General features: G+C 44.5%; 1 protein-coding gene across 5 annotated transcripts in view; it reads left to right on the forward strand.

The window, feature by feature from the left end:
- LOC106583953 (WW domain-containing transcription regulator protein 1) overlaps positions 1–14,042 on the forward strand; it is a 95,591-nt gene that overhangs the window by 78,525 nt on the left and 3,024 nt on the right. For 2 of the 5 annotated variants that reach the window (XM_014168664.2, XM_014168668.2), the window contains exons 3-6: positions 6,228–6,341; positions 10,803–11,047; positions 13,187–13,320; positions 13,615–13,730. In XM_014168664.2, coding sequence (XP_014024139.1) covers positions 6,228–6,341; positions 10,803–11,047; positions 13,187–13,320; positions 13,615–13,730 — 609 coding nt within the window. The remainder of the gene's footprint in view (positions 1–6,227; positions 6,342–10,802; positions 11,048–13,186; positions 13,321–13,614; positions 13,731–14,042) is intronic. The other 3 variants (XM_014168665.2, XM_014168667.2, XM_045706424.1) reach the window with 3 other exon arrangements.

The following is a 14,042-nucleotide window of genomic DNA, read 5'->3' on the forward strand; positions in this document are numbered from 1 at the left end:
TCAGAATGCAGCATGCATTTCATTAGCTGTGGATGATTCGACAGATAACACTGCAACAAAGTTGTCAGAAGAAGCAAAATAGATCTTCAGATGGGTAGATGTTACATTACTGAAATGAAGTTGATTGAGCTGCAAGAAAATGTGTCTTTGAAGGAGCAGGCTGGTGATTGTGACGCTGTCACTTTCTGGGGAAAGATGGTGCCTGCAACTGATTTTTCCTGTTCTCAAGAGACTGGCATTATACATCCTGACCATGTTTGGCTCCACATACAGCTGTGAATCAGCCTTCTCCACAATCCAACTTAATTAAAAACAAATACCGCACCAGGCTCACCAATGAACAACTGCACTGGTGTCTCAGAGTTGCTCTCACACCATTTGTGCCTACGTTCAAAGCATTGGCAGGAGACAAAGCGAAATTTCTCTCATTGATGCAATGGCAAGGCCCAGAATGACTTATACATGAATATTGCATGGCCCACAGTGACGTTCTGTGCATTCAGATTATTATTTTTGTTCAACTCTCCTTTCTTCTCCAGAAAACATGCACTTTATTTCAAAATAATAATAAAAAAAAGTGAATTCAAGGCCCATGTACAATGGTTCAGAGTGCACTTTGTTCATAGACAGTTATGCAACCACTTTTGTTCTTCAGCAATGTTCCACGTTTACATGCTAAAGAAGTTGTAATTAAAGTCCTTAGTCTCATTTAATGTATTTTACTACGCTGTACCATAACGCCGATATCCCTCCGGACCTTTGCCACCTAGGAAATTTGTGTCACTGGACCTTCTCAAATAGTAGTTGAGTAACCCTGTGCTATAGCGTGTCTTCTCATTTCCCCGTGGGTTCTTTTGGCTTCTGTATTTAACATTCAGCAAACAAGAGCAAGCTTGCATCCCTCTTATCAGTAGAAGAAATGCTAAAAAAATATGTCCATTTAAGCTATTCTAGTCTTGCTTTTCCAGGGACCCCACAAGAAGGGAGAAGAGGCCAGCGGAGAGCATGTGCGTATTGCTTAAGAGTGAAGACCGAGACTATAAGTTCGAAACTTATGCATATTAATCTTTACGAGTCGATTTGAAACACCTGAGCGTCAATCTAACATAATAAAAAATTCCCCATCAAAATCTGCCTGTTTTAAACTAGATGTTTTTTGTTGTTGTATGGACTGCGTCTCAATCTACCGCAGCCACCTATGTCAGCCTTCCGCATCTGCAGTGGAAAGTGGCAGAGCTACAGCACTGTTTATTAGATCATCCCAATAGTCTCATCTTTCCATAGAGTGATCATATCACGAACACGATGGTGATCTCCGTTTTGCTCCACGGAACTCGTCTGAAGTCGGTACCGTCGATGTGCCAACTTCTGTCTGTAATGTCCGAACCGTTTGGGGTACGAACTCTCACAAACACGATCGACCCCCCCGTATCATGGGCCGAGTCTGAAGGTAACCCCAGTACCTGTTTAAAAAAGGAATGGAAATATAGAAGTAATTTTGTGCCAACAAACAAAACATGTTAAATATTTGTCCACAAAAATATATTTCCTGAGCTTTCTTATCTCATATACTGTAGATAGATGCCCTAGCCTAGGTAATAAATTCAATGCAGCATTAGCCCTTATTTTTAGCTAATTAATTATGGGGGTGGGTTCTACTAAGTTAACATATGGAACTGTTTTAAGGTGGTCGTATGTATGTATAGAACAGACACTTCAAAAACCTTATTTCTTATTATACATTTTTTGACTGTCTGTTTTGCCTTTTTATGAATGTGTTATTCAATGCATTTCTATGGGCTATAGTAGTAATTTTATCAAATCATTTGTATTTTTTTTTTATACCTTCCTTAATAAAATAGCTAAATGATCCATGGTACGACCACCTTAAAACAATTCCATATGTTAACTTAGTAGAACCCACCCCCATAATAGTAGAACCCACCCCCATCTGACCAATGACGTCTTTCACCCTGGGGACTACCACAATAACATGAGCAGTCCCTTTCCACAATAACACCAAAGAATGTGTGTGAACCAACCAAAAGCCAGGATCTGTGTTGCCTGAGAGAGGCATGTTGTTGTGTTGAAGGTGGAGAGATAAGGAAGCCCTCCCCACCCTCTTATGCTCCACTTAGTCTGACAGAGCCTGACATCTCCTTCATAACACAGATTGGCATTGACTGGTTAATCTCATTCACGTTAGCATTAGCCTAGCTAGCACCGCTAATAGACCTAGCTAACCCATATCACAGCCACCTGGCTCAGCCTGCAGAACATCACCACTGCCTCTTTCAGTACAGTGTGTGTGCGCTTTGTTATGCCATTTTAGTCGATGACATGGAAAAAAGGTGTCTGCAGTTGGAGAGGGATGGGCTGAGTGTGCAGTGGAGGGGTAAACTAAAGGAAGAGTGAGAGAACCAAACAGGTGGAAAATTTAAAGAGAGACCTAGGAAATTTAGGACAGAGCGGAGCGGGATCGCGGGTGTGTGGCCCAGTGTGTGAGTGTATGAATGGAGTCGCTCATCCTGAGTAGTTGTATATACACCGCCCTGCTCGACTTGTTCAAACGTCACTGGGATGTTTTTCTCCTCCCTACTCTCTACCACTGCTCTATTTGAGAGATGTCACACACACACACACACACGCGCGCAAACTCTAAACCTACGACTTTAAAATAAGGTGACCAGATTTCTGAAATTAAAACCGGGGACATTTCCAGTTCGGCGGTCAATATATCATTAAAATATCCAATGTTATTATCTACGAAATAAAAAGGGGACAATTCCAGTTTCATGTATTTAGTCTAACAAGCTCACTGTGATAGAGAAAACAACTATATTACACAAACACTACAGACAAGACAGAACGGTCCAATCTGAACAGCCATTCAGTGGTCCTGGTAGTCTGGGTAGAATAAGAGCATAAGAGAACATGAGCAAAATTAAAAAAACAGGCAATAGTATGTGAAATACTTAACAACATAAAGAAATAAGAGGATGTGATTGGTAACTACATAATATACTTATACCAACCTAATCTGTATTTCTCAGAAGAATGTATCTTCTCCAGGATTGCTCTGTCTTTGGCCAGCTTCTCCATGAACTCCTGGCAGGGGAGGTTGAAGTTTGTCTTCACAATAAGCATAGGAACAGTGAACCTATTTCTTGCTGCTGTCCATATATCATTCCTTCCGTTTCTTGGAAAGGGCCTCCTCTGTCTGCTCTTCTTACTCTCAACTTTTTCTTCTGCTCCAATCTTTCTCCTCCTCTTTTCTTCACTCGTCTTTCTTCCTTTCCTTCTCTCTTTACCTTTCCACCTCACTCTTCTACACTCTCCTCGCTTCACTCTTTTTACTCCCTTAATTTTTCCTTCTCCTTCCTCTCCAATCTTTAATAATAAATAGTACACTATTAGATAAAATACTTTGGTTAACAGATTCCCATTGCTTGCCTCATTTTTGTATTTTATCTCAAAAACATTGTTTGGAGTAATAAATTGGCAGGCTCTGTAATCATATCTTTACCATTCCTCCTCTTTCACTCTTCTTCCTATCCAGTCTTCCTCTCCTTCCTCTCCACTCTAACAGAAAACATTATGCTAATGTTATCCATGAGAATTTAAAAATGTATTTTCACACTACTTATTATAATGCCAAACCATTAAAATTGTAATCTACAAATAAATATTCTCATAATTAATTGTGCATTCATTTAATATAATCATATTTTCAAAATAGCCCGTCCACTGCATGTTTACATGTGAACTTTTTTTTACCTAGCTACCATGACAGTAGCTAGCTATCCTAGCTAGATAACTTAGTCGACATAGCTTATGTTAGCTAACATAAGCTATTTAAAACCTTATAGAGCAGATCATATATCCTATATAAAAAATGGTGACATAACATCACTAGCTAGTATCTCAAACGATTGTAACTTACCTGGCTTGAAAATACTTTGTGGTGATATTGTGGATTCACTTGACACTTGCTAGCTTCTGGCTGAGTTTTCCACAGCAGTTTTCTCTAAAACTAGAGTGAGCCAGTGTTGCCAACTCCTCAGTAAGGAAAGTAGCTATTGGCTGTTCTAGAAGTTGCTAAATGACGTCATCACCTAATTTGCATAATTGGCCATGTGCATGTAATTGTGATGGACGTTGTAGGAGAGAGGAATAACGTCGTGGGAGAGACAAAGTGAGTAAAAAAAAAAACTAAATATGTTTAGAACTACAAATGAACTTTATTTTTTATTTTTATGTCACAATTCCAACCCTCCTCCTTTATCTAAGCTTGGGACTGGCAAAAGTCCCAAAAGAGACACTCCGGTGGACTTACTTCATTTTTTATTGTTTTGTTTTTTTGTTTAGTTTTCTTAATTTGTTTTGGTTTTTAACCTTATGGTCCACTTAGGAGCCTACAACAAGTCACAGTAAAACATGAAATTTTTTAACCATAACATAAAAAAAACAAATGTTTGTATGCAATCTACATTAACAATCTAAATGGACCAAAAAGAGACAATAGAAAAAACTGTCAATGGCAATGTAAGAAAATGATGGTAACTAGTCTGGCCCTAATTCAGGTGAATTCATTTTTTATTTTTATGTAAGCCAGGGCGGGATCAGCCAGCGGCGGCTTCCCGCATGCGCGATTCATTTGCAGCCTGGAGGCAGAGGGGTGAATATCTCCTGCTCTGACTGCAGCTGCGCGAGGACTGGGCCGCCTGTGAGTGCTTTGGGATGGGGGTGGGGCCCACGGCAACACCCGCTGCTCGTTGAGAAGAGTAAGAACAATACGTGCTTTCACGTCAGGGTCTCCAAAAGTCTCCAATAACACCAGAAAAAGTCGCTAGATTTGTTGCTAGTCACTTTTTTGAAAATGTGTGGCTAGAGGGCTCTGAATACTCTCTAAATATAGTGACAAAGTCGCTAAGTTGGCAACACTGCCGCGAGCAAGTAGTTAGTAGAAGAAGAGTGAATGAAGCTGCTATAGCTATACAGCCCCCTCTGTTGGACAAAACGAGCACAACGCGATTGAGACGTCAACCGGTAGGCTCTGCTGCCTGGTCTTTCTTGCCACGTAATATATAATTTCACTTTGCAGTCTGTTTTTAATGCACTGTTAAAAACGGGGACATTTCTGGGGACAGGCCACCAAAAACGGGGACTGTTCCTGGAAACCGGTGACGTCTGGTCACCTACTTTAAATGAACTCTGATGGATGTTCCTAAAGCACATCAGGACTAATCCTGACTGGAGCTTGTGGGCCTAATTCAAACTTTTGTGCATATCTTCCATGGAAAGTTTTCACAAGTTTAATTTTATCTCTCAAAACTGGATTTGATCATCACCCCCCCCGGACACCCCAGTCTTTGTTGAAGGGGAATTATCTTTGTCTTTGTTGTCCTGATGGCTGTTTTCTACTGCTTTGTTTTCTTCTCTTCTCTCCTCTCAGATGGACATGTTAGCACACTTTGCTTTAGGGTTTTAACAGACAACACACAGGTCTATGGTTGCCAGTTACAGGTCTTGATCCCGTACTGTCGATTCTGTCTACTCCCTGAGGAGTGCTGTGATTCTTGTACGGGTATCTAGAGTGATCATCACCAATCCTGGTTCTGGAGAGGTGATGGTGTGCAGGGTTTTGTTTCAGACCAGCACTAAAACACCTGATTCTAAGAAACGACTAGAAATATACTGTAGCTACCTGGTATCTCTCCACTACTACGTTTGGTGATCATGACCACTGTCCCTGTAGTTCTAGAATAGATTCAGTGGAATTTCACCTCCCACTCATCCCTTGACACTCTATCTCCCATGGCAACTCGGTGAGTGAACTCAGCCGTTTTCAGATTTAGCTCTAGTCATGACTAGGCTCATCTCCACTGTTAGCCATGTTGACTCATCATGAAACTTGTGAGAAAGCACTCTGCTCCTCTCCATTCCACTTCAACTCCTTGACTGTATTCTTAGTCAAATCACCTGATGAAACAAAAGGTGAGTGACTGAGGAAGAAACATTGAAAATGTGTCAAACTGTAATTATTTAGCTTACTGTTCACCAGTATGTTTCTGCTCCAAAGAATTCAAATCCCCCAAAAGCTTTATTGTCCAATCAAATGAACATACTGTAAGATATGAAATTTGGTCACAAGAAACCTGCATCAGTCAGGCTTGGTAAAGTTGAAGTACTCTGGCTGACGTGGTGTTGCTGCTGCTTGTGAACAGGAGAGCTACCTGATGGCTGGGAGCAGGCTGAAAACCCTAGTGGAGAAACCTACTTCATTGACCACAAAACGCAAAGAACGTCTTGGATCGACCCGCGCGTGGATGCTCGCCTCAGTAAGTACCCTCTGGACCGCAAGTGGACCGCAAATCCCCCAAATCGGTACCTTTTTCAACTTGATCAAACCTCCAACCCAACCAACCCCCTTCATCCCCAAAATTACTAGCATTAAACTAATCAAACCATGCCCCTTGATCCCTCATACCTGACCATTGACCCCTTTCCCCCTGTTGCCTCCTGGGACTGAGCTTTGCCTGTGAGAAGCTAGAGGAATGCTTTGCTTGGACAAGAGTTAGCTAAATCTTCCTGAGAAACCCAATCACATGCTTATCTGGGTACCAAGTCTGATTCCAATAGCCAATGACAGTGCCAACTCTGATTTATGAAAGCCAATAAAAATGATTGCCTCTCCCTCCCACCAGTGACCAATGGTTCTCCTGCTTTCTACATGTGATTGTCACTTCCTGTCCTGACAGTGCTCTCCTATCCCTGCATGATGATTGATTTTGCATGTGTACTTGACGTATGCATTTGTGTGCTTGTATTTCAACTAAAGTATGTTTTAGTTTCTGTGTGTTAGTTAGTGATGTGAGTGAAATAGTGGGAGATGTCGTATCTGAGGTGTGTTTATGCGTGGACGAGGTGCGTTTATGATTTGGCGTGTGTGTCTGTCTGGGGGAGCAACAGGAGAGTACCCAGGAGCTCTGTGCGCTGGATAACCTCCGCACCGTCAGGTCCCTAGATGGATGCTGTCCGGTCCCTAGATGGATGTTGTCCGGTCCCTAGATGGATGTTGTCCGGTCCCTAGATGGATGTTGTCCGGTCCCTAGATGGATGTTGTCCGGTCCCTAGATGGATGTTGTCCGGTCCCTAGATGGATGTTGTCCGGTCCCTAGATGGATGTTGCCCGGTCCCTAGATGGATGTTGCCAGGTCCCTAGATGGATGTTGCCAGGTCCCTAGATGGATGTTGCCAGGTCCCTAGATGGATGTTGCCAGGTCCCTAGATGGATGTTGCCAGGTCCCTAGATGGATGTTGCCAGGTCCCTAGATGGATGTTGCCAGGTCCCTAGATGGATGTTGCCAGGTCCCTAGATGGATGTTGCCAGGTCCCTAGATGGATGTTGCCAGGTCCCTAGATGGATGTTGCCAGGTCCCTAGATGGATGTTGCCAGGTCCCTAGATGGATGTTGTCCGGTCCCTAGATGGATGTTGTCAGGTCCCTAGATGGATGTTGTCCGGTCCCTAGATGGATGTTGTCCGGTCCCTAGATGGATGAGGTAAGACCAACGAGGCAAAACAGAAGCTTTCTTTGACAGAGGAGAGTTAATTGGTGTCAGATTTTAAAATGGGAATTGTTTGGACTGGTATACACATCCAGGAGAGGAACATATCAACACTAAATTGCTCTGTTAAAAATTCCTTTTGAATATGGAAAACATTAACTTATAGTCCACTTTATCTTTAGCTGGCACTGCCTTAAAATAATGCATTTACTTTTTAGTTTTAGTCTTTCATTCCCCCAGCCAGCCGCCCAAACGGGTCCTGTTGCACAAGAGGCTGTCCCCAAATACTGGCTGTGTGTGAGTGCTGCCAGCCTGCCTGATCCCCGACCACACACACTCGCGTGCAAGCATGCACATACAAACACACGCAAACATACACACAAAATTCGATCCTTACAAGTGTCACTTCCACATATCCTTTTATATTATATTAAATCACTCTGCTGTCTCTTATCAAATGTAACACACCCACGAACGCACGCACACAGGAGATGGTGGAGGTTTTATTGAGTTTGTCAGTTTTTCCACGTGTTAGCTGATGCTGTTTCTGGGAAGTAAACGAAACTAGGTCTTTGTTGGCAGAGCAGCGCCACTCGGTACCTACGGTCCCCCCCCCGTTTCTCAGCCTCCCTTTCTTCCTTTCTGTTTTTCTCTCAACACCCTTACCTCCTCCCTTTTACTTTGACCCCAACTTCTCTGCTACTCCTTTCTCTCTCAATCTCTCTCTGTCTCTATTTCTCTACTGATGTTGTGACAGAGTTGTGAGGGGTTGTAGTGTGCTGGCTCGTCGTCTTGTTGCTCTAGTCTATCGGCGAGGTTAGAGAGGGGGAGGTGAGGGGAGAGAGGTGAGGAAGCGCGAGGGAGATCATGGGAGAAGAGGAGGGTAAAACAGGAGGGAGGAGTGTTATTTTACTTGTGACTGAGGCTGTGTGGAGCTGTGCAAAGCCTGCAGTCTGTTTTCTGCAGCCCCAATATGCACTCTCTGACAGGATGTGTCCTGCCCTATAAGCTTGTCCCAGACCCAAACCTACAAATTCTGCTCTGAGTTGTGTGCAATTGCATGCATGTGTGTGTCTGTCTGTTTGGCCCCTATCCAAACTTAGGGCCTCCACTCAAGCTATTTGGTTCTAACAAAACAAGGGTATAATAAATAAATGTTCCCATCATTGTCATGTACTTTAGCCCAGGCCTCTTAATAGCTGTAAGCATAATCTATTTGATATGTTTGAATGTCTAATGGACGGTTTCCTGTCTGGCCCCTTCACCAAACGTGAAGGCTGTTGCGATGAATAGCTTTGGAACCAAAATGGCCGTGCATCGAGCCTCTGGGAATTACATCATTGAGTGTAATAGGACGATTATGGATGGTTATTTTGCCGAATTGTGAAGTACGTTAAGGGGCTCTGAGGAACACCTTATGTTCCACAAATGTGTTGCTTTTATAGAAAGAAAGATGAAATCATACATTGCATAACAGCTAGGCCACAACCATTTTTTTCTTACATGAGTCAAACTTTCCCCACACACTTTTAGTCTGTGTTGAACCCATTTGGTTGTGATTTGGGAAAGGAGGTTAGGTAAACTATGTATGTTCCTTCTTTGCTCTTCATCCAGACTTCAAGTAAACTACAGGTCCAGCTGACAGATGGGGGGAGAGAGGCACACTGAACTGCCAAAGGAGAGAGGGGAGGAGGAGATAGAGAGAGGAGGCAAAGGAGAGCGAGATGGAGGGAAAGAGAAACAGATGTGCTGAGAGAGATAGAAGGAAAGAGATGGGGTGAAGGAGAGAGAGCAGACTGTCTGTCCACACTGAAACCACCAGACTGTCTGCTTTTTGTGCCATGTGCCTTTTCAGCTCCAAATCGGGCCTTTACTGCTACATTTATGCCATGTGTGATTAGTTTATGTCACACATACACAATGACTTTGTGCTCTGGAGAATCCATTAAAAGTTTGAGCAAGTTTTTATTCAATACTGTTGAAAAAATACTGGTGAAGCTGCAGTTAAAGACCTCCATTGAGGTGTGAATAATGTTGACCAAGTGAATGAACTGACCAAATCATGATCACATTTCTCCGTCTCCTGTTCTGTCCAGACCCAAGGCAGGCTCTGTCCTGTACACTAACTAAATACTGTATGCTTGTTGTGCTTCGATCACACATCTTTCTTCCCCCCCCCATTTCTCTCTCTCTTTCTGTCAGTCTAGTTGTTCCTGTGAGAGCAGGGCGACCGTGTGTCTGTCCTGTCCTGAGACAGAAAACGGAACACTGCATCACTGTCCTGGCCTTCGTTAAGCTACACTCCTCTCACTCTGTGTCACTGAGCTGGCCGGGCTCACCGAGTCGGACATAGGGGCCTGGCTAATTATTAACGACCGCTGGTAACAAAGAAAACAGCTCATCACTGCTTGATAGTGATTATTCAGTCTTCGAAAGAATGAGCTGATATTTATCTGACTAGAGACAGTAGACAAGTCCCAAAAACAATGTTCTCTTTTTTTTCTTATTTTTTTTCTGAAACCAACCTTACTGACCCCTTTTGTCTGTTGTCTGGAATAGCCAAGTCTAGATGCTATTGCTGGAGGTCTAGTCTGTCCTGGCCATCTGGTTTCCCTTCTTAAGCGCAGGAGCAGTATTCTATCCATATTGCTGGTGTGCTTTAAAGTATGTGGCTTAGGCTCTGTTGACAGCGAGAAACAACCTGACCAAGCTCTATCACATGTGAAGTGTTTATGCCGACAGTTTACATCTGTGTCCGTGTGTGGTGTGTGTGCGTGCGTGCGTGCGTGCGTACGGTGTTTTTGTACATGTACAAAGGACGTCATTGTAAAACAAGAATTTGTTCTTAACTGACTTGCCTAGTTAAAAAGAAAAAAAGGTGAAATAAAATGAATACATGTAGCCTATGCGCGGGGGATCCATTTCCAGCCTAACTTACTATCTGGACCTTGTCTCCTTCCCAGAGCAGTGGTGTGAAAAGAGGTGATGTGGAACTAGTGAAGTGAGCTGAGCTCAAAGTGTTCAGAATCAGCTGCTGTTCACCTGATTGAATAGACCTGATAGAAATGTCTGCAGTAGTACTGTGTACATACTAGCGCAGTCATTCTTATCACAGTACTATAAGCCTCAAGATAACCCTCTCGCCCTTTTTCTCTGTCCTCCACTGTTTGTTGTTTCTAGCCTTAATAACAACCCCCCCCCCCCCCCCTCCGGTCTGTCTCTCCCTCCACAGTGATGTCCCAACACCATCACCAACAGCAACTGCAACACACCCAGCAGCAGCAGCCCCAACAGGCCCAAGCCTTAGGCTCACCTGGCTCACTCCCCCAGCAGCAGAGCTCCCAGGCTGGGATGATGAGCCTGTCCAGTCCCCTGGGCGTGGGGGTCAGTTCCCAGCACCAGCAGAAGATGAGGCTGCAGCGCATCCAGCTGGAGAGGGAGAGGATCCAGAGACGACAGGAGGAGCTCATGAGACAGGTGAGGCAATCTAGACCTCAACAATAACCCCCAGCTGCTAAAGAGTCCTCTAAGCTCTAATCATGAGAGAAAGGTGATGGTTAAGTAGATGTGGCCTAGTACAGTATAAGCAACAGCCCTGTATTTCTAGTAAGCCATATAACACACAAACATATTACATCCCCCATTCCCTCATCTTCCCAGTCTGGTCTGCCCCTATGGCCTTGGTCTCACAGACAGAGAGATTGCTCTGTTCTCAGTCTTCCTGTTCAAGTCTCACTCTTCTGTTTATTGCTCACAATATCGCTAATCAGTCATTATTTCCTCAGAGACACTTCGACCCAATTTATTCAAGCTAAACACACATTAGCATGTACACATACATACTGGCCACAAACAAACGCATCACGTCTTCGGGGGTTTCCCCGAAGACTCCCAGAAAGACAGGAAATTGACTGCCTAGCTCGACAGTAGTTTCTTTTGAGTGCATGCTTTGGGCCTTTTTATGGCATTTGGGGGGGATTGCACATTAGCATCCCCTGGTGGCTGAAAAGAGTTAGCTACTAGCTACTCTCTGTTTTAAACCATCTACTCCGACACTTACACGAAGGCAGGGTAGTGTTTAAGAGCAGTGTTTACATTGAGAGTGAAAGAGAGAGAGCACACTGAACTCTTAAGGCGTCCGTATGCTTCTTAGCAGAAACAATTCAGAGGAGTTCGACAACATTTTGTGACGTTTTGGACTTCGACAGGTTTTCGGCTGTTCAGGCACACCAACATTTTTTATTGAGGTAAGCTGAAGTCGGTAGCTGATTTGTCGGTGATTGGTCAACAGTAGGGATTCTTCAATAAAATCTTTTCATGCACATTTTTTCATCGAGAAATACTGCACCTAAAACAATGACTAAGATCTCCTTTCTTGACTATTTTGAGGAAATGTATACTGGCTACGGCATCTCAAAATGGACAAACGGTACTATTGTTTTTGAAGCAAAGGTCTTTTAAGGGAGTATGCGAGCACACTTGTTCGGCGCTAGCCGAACTGAAGCTTGCTGAAGCCTTTAGTGTGTCAGAGATGTGCACACCAGTCTGTTTACAAAATGGCTGCCTTCAAGATCCAGCCAGTGACCTCATCCAGGAAGTGTTTATCTTACCCAGAACTTTTTGGCTCTCATTCGGCCCACCCTGAGCACTGAGCAGCACTGAATGGCCTGGGGTCTGTGGGGTTGGCCAAGGGTTGGGAGAGGGGAGGTGTGTTTGGTGTGCCAATAAGGCCCATCCTTAGCAGTAGCGTCTCTATTTTCCACTGTCCTCCCCTAGACTCTGCTTTGGTCTGACTGTCTGCAAATAGATCCCTATAGACCGGTGTATTCCTCCTCTAACCGTTCTGTTCACTACCATACACTGTGGTGTTCAGTCCATCCAGCTCCAATGTCACACTCACACCTGTCAACTGTTATAAAGCCGTATTCAGAAGCCTGGAAAGCCCCTTCCCTTTAGATATACAGCCATTTTGTTACACACACAGCCCATCAGCTGAATGGGTAAGCCATTCAAAGTGAATTGGAACGGCAATCTGGTGTTTCTCAGGTGACTGTGCACTGGAAGTTAGTAGTGCCTGAGGCATGGAGACTGACACCGATCCAACCCCAGAAACAGTGTCAGGGCAGTGGGACAGGCAAGGGTTAGTCCCCTCTCTCTCCCTTCCTCCTAGTCTCACCAGTGTAGGTCTGTCTTTGATACTCATCCCGTACGAGTGCCTAACTGTGTGTGTGTGTGTGTGTTTGGGTAGGGTTACCTGTACATCAGAAAGCACACACCTGTTACTTAACCAGTGGCCCACTTTCTTTAAGACTGTTTAGTGTGTGTGTGTGTCTTCACATCAGATAATTGCTGTGAAGTTCACACACTCACTAATATATTATGCTCTACTGATGCCTGGGGCCTGGAAAAACACTACTTGGATAATTGTTCTGTAATAGTTGTAAGAAGCAGATTCTGTCGCTGTTCTAGAGTCAGCAAATGTTTCTCCTCGTTGTGCTGTAGCACATGATGTGCTCTTGAACAATAATGAACATAGTTTCAGTAATCTTGAATCTCTCCTTCCCCTCTCCTCCTCTTCTCCTCCCCCTTCCCCTGCTGCCTATTGCTTCCCCCTAGGAGGTGGCGCTGTGTAGACAGCTGCCCATGGACTCGGAGAGCATGGCACCAGTGCCCACCCCCGGTGGCAACCCTGCCCAGCCCATGACACAGGGCAACATGCCCACCAATGGAGCCGACCCCTTCCTCAACAGGCAAGTGCACTCCTGACTCCTCCCATATATTGCTATCCCTCCTCTCTTTTGCCTTTGTTTCTTCTCATTTGTCTGTCTCAGTCCCCCCCTTCCTTGCTCTCTCTCCTCTCACTCCCTTCTTTCTCAACACCCCCTCTCCTCTCTGCCCCTCTCCCACTTATCCCCTGGCTATTCTATTCTCCTTCTCCTCTCAGCCTGTCTTCTGCTTTCAGCTTTCAAACTGTAATGTGTGATCCAGTTTGTGGACAGAAGGGATCAGTGTATTGACGTGTGTGTCATGTATGTGATCCACAGTGGTCACTTCCAGCACTCACGGGAGCAGAGCACAGACAGTGGCCTGGGGCTGGGCTGTTACAGCATCCCCACCACCCCAGAGGACTTCCTCAATAACATGGAGGAGATGGACACAGGTAGGACACCCCCTCTCTCTCTCTCTCTCTCTCTCTCTCTCTCTTTCGCCCTCTCTTTCGCCTTCTCTCACTCTCTCGCCTTCACTCTCTCGCCTTGTCTCCCACATGGCTTTATTGACATGGAAAGTGTTACCCACATACATTGCCAAAGCATACATATCGACACATATCAAGTCAGGTAGCCGTCTTCTCTCTCGCTCGCCTTCTCTCTTTCTCTCCCCCCTTTCTCTCTCTCTACCTGATTTATATGTGACCATCTCTCTCGCTCCCCCCCCCCCCCCGACTCACCTTCATCTCCCCTCTCCCCCTCCA

This window comes from Salmo salar, chromosome ssa23 (assembly GCF_905237065.1).
Source record: "Salmo salar chromosome ssa23, Ssal_v3.1, whole genome shotgun sequence".
NCBI classification, from domain to species: domain Eukaryota; kingdom Metazoa; phylum Chordata; class Actinopteri; order Salmoniformes; family Salmonidae; genus Salmo; species Salmo salar.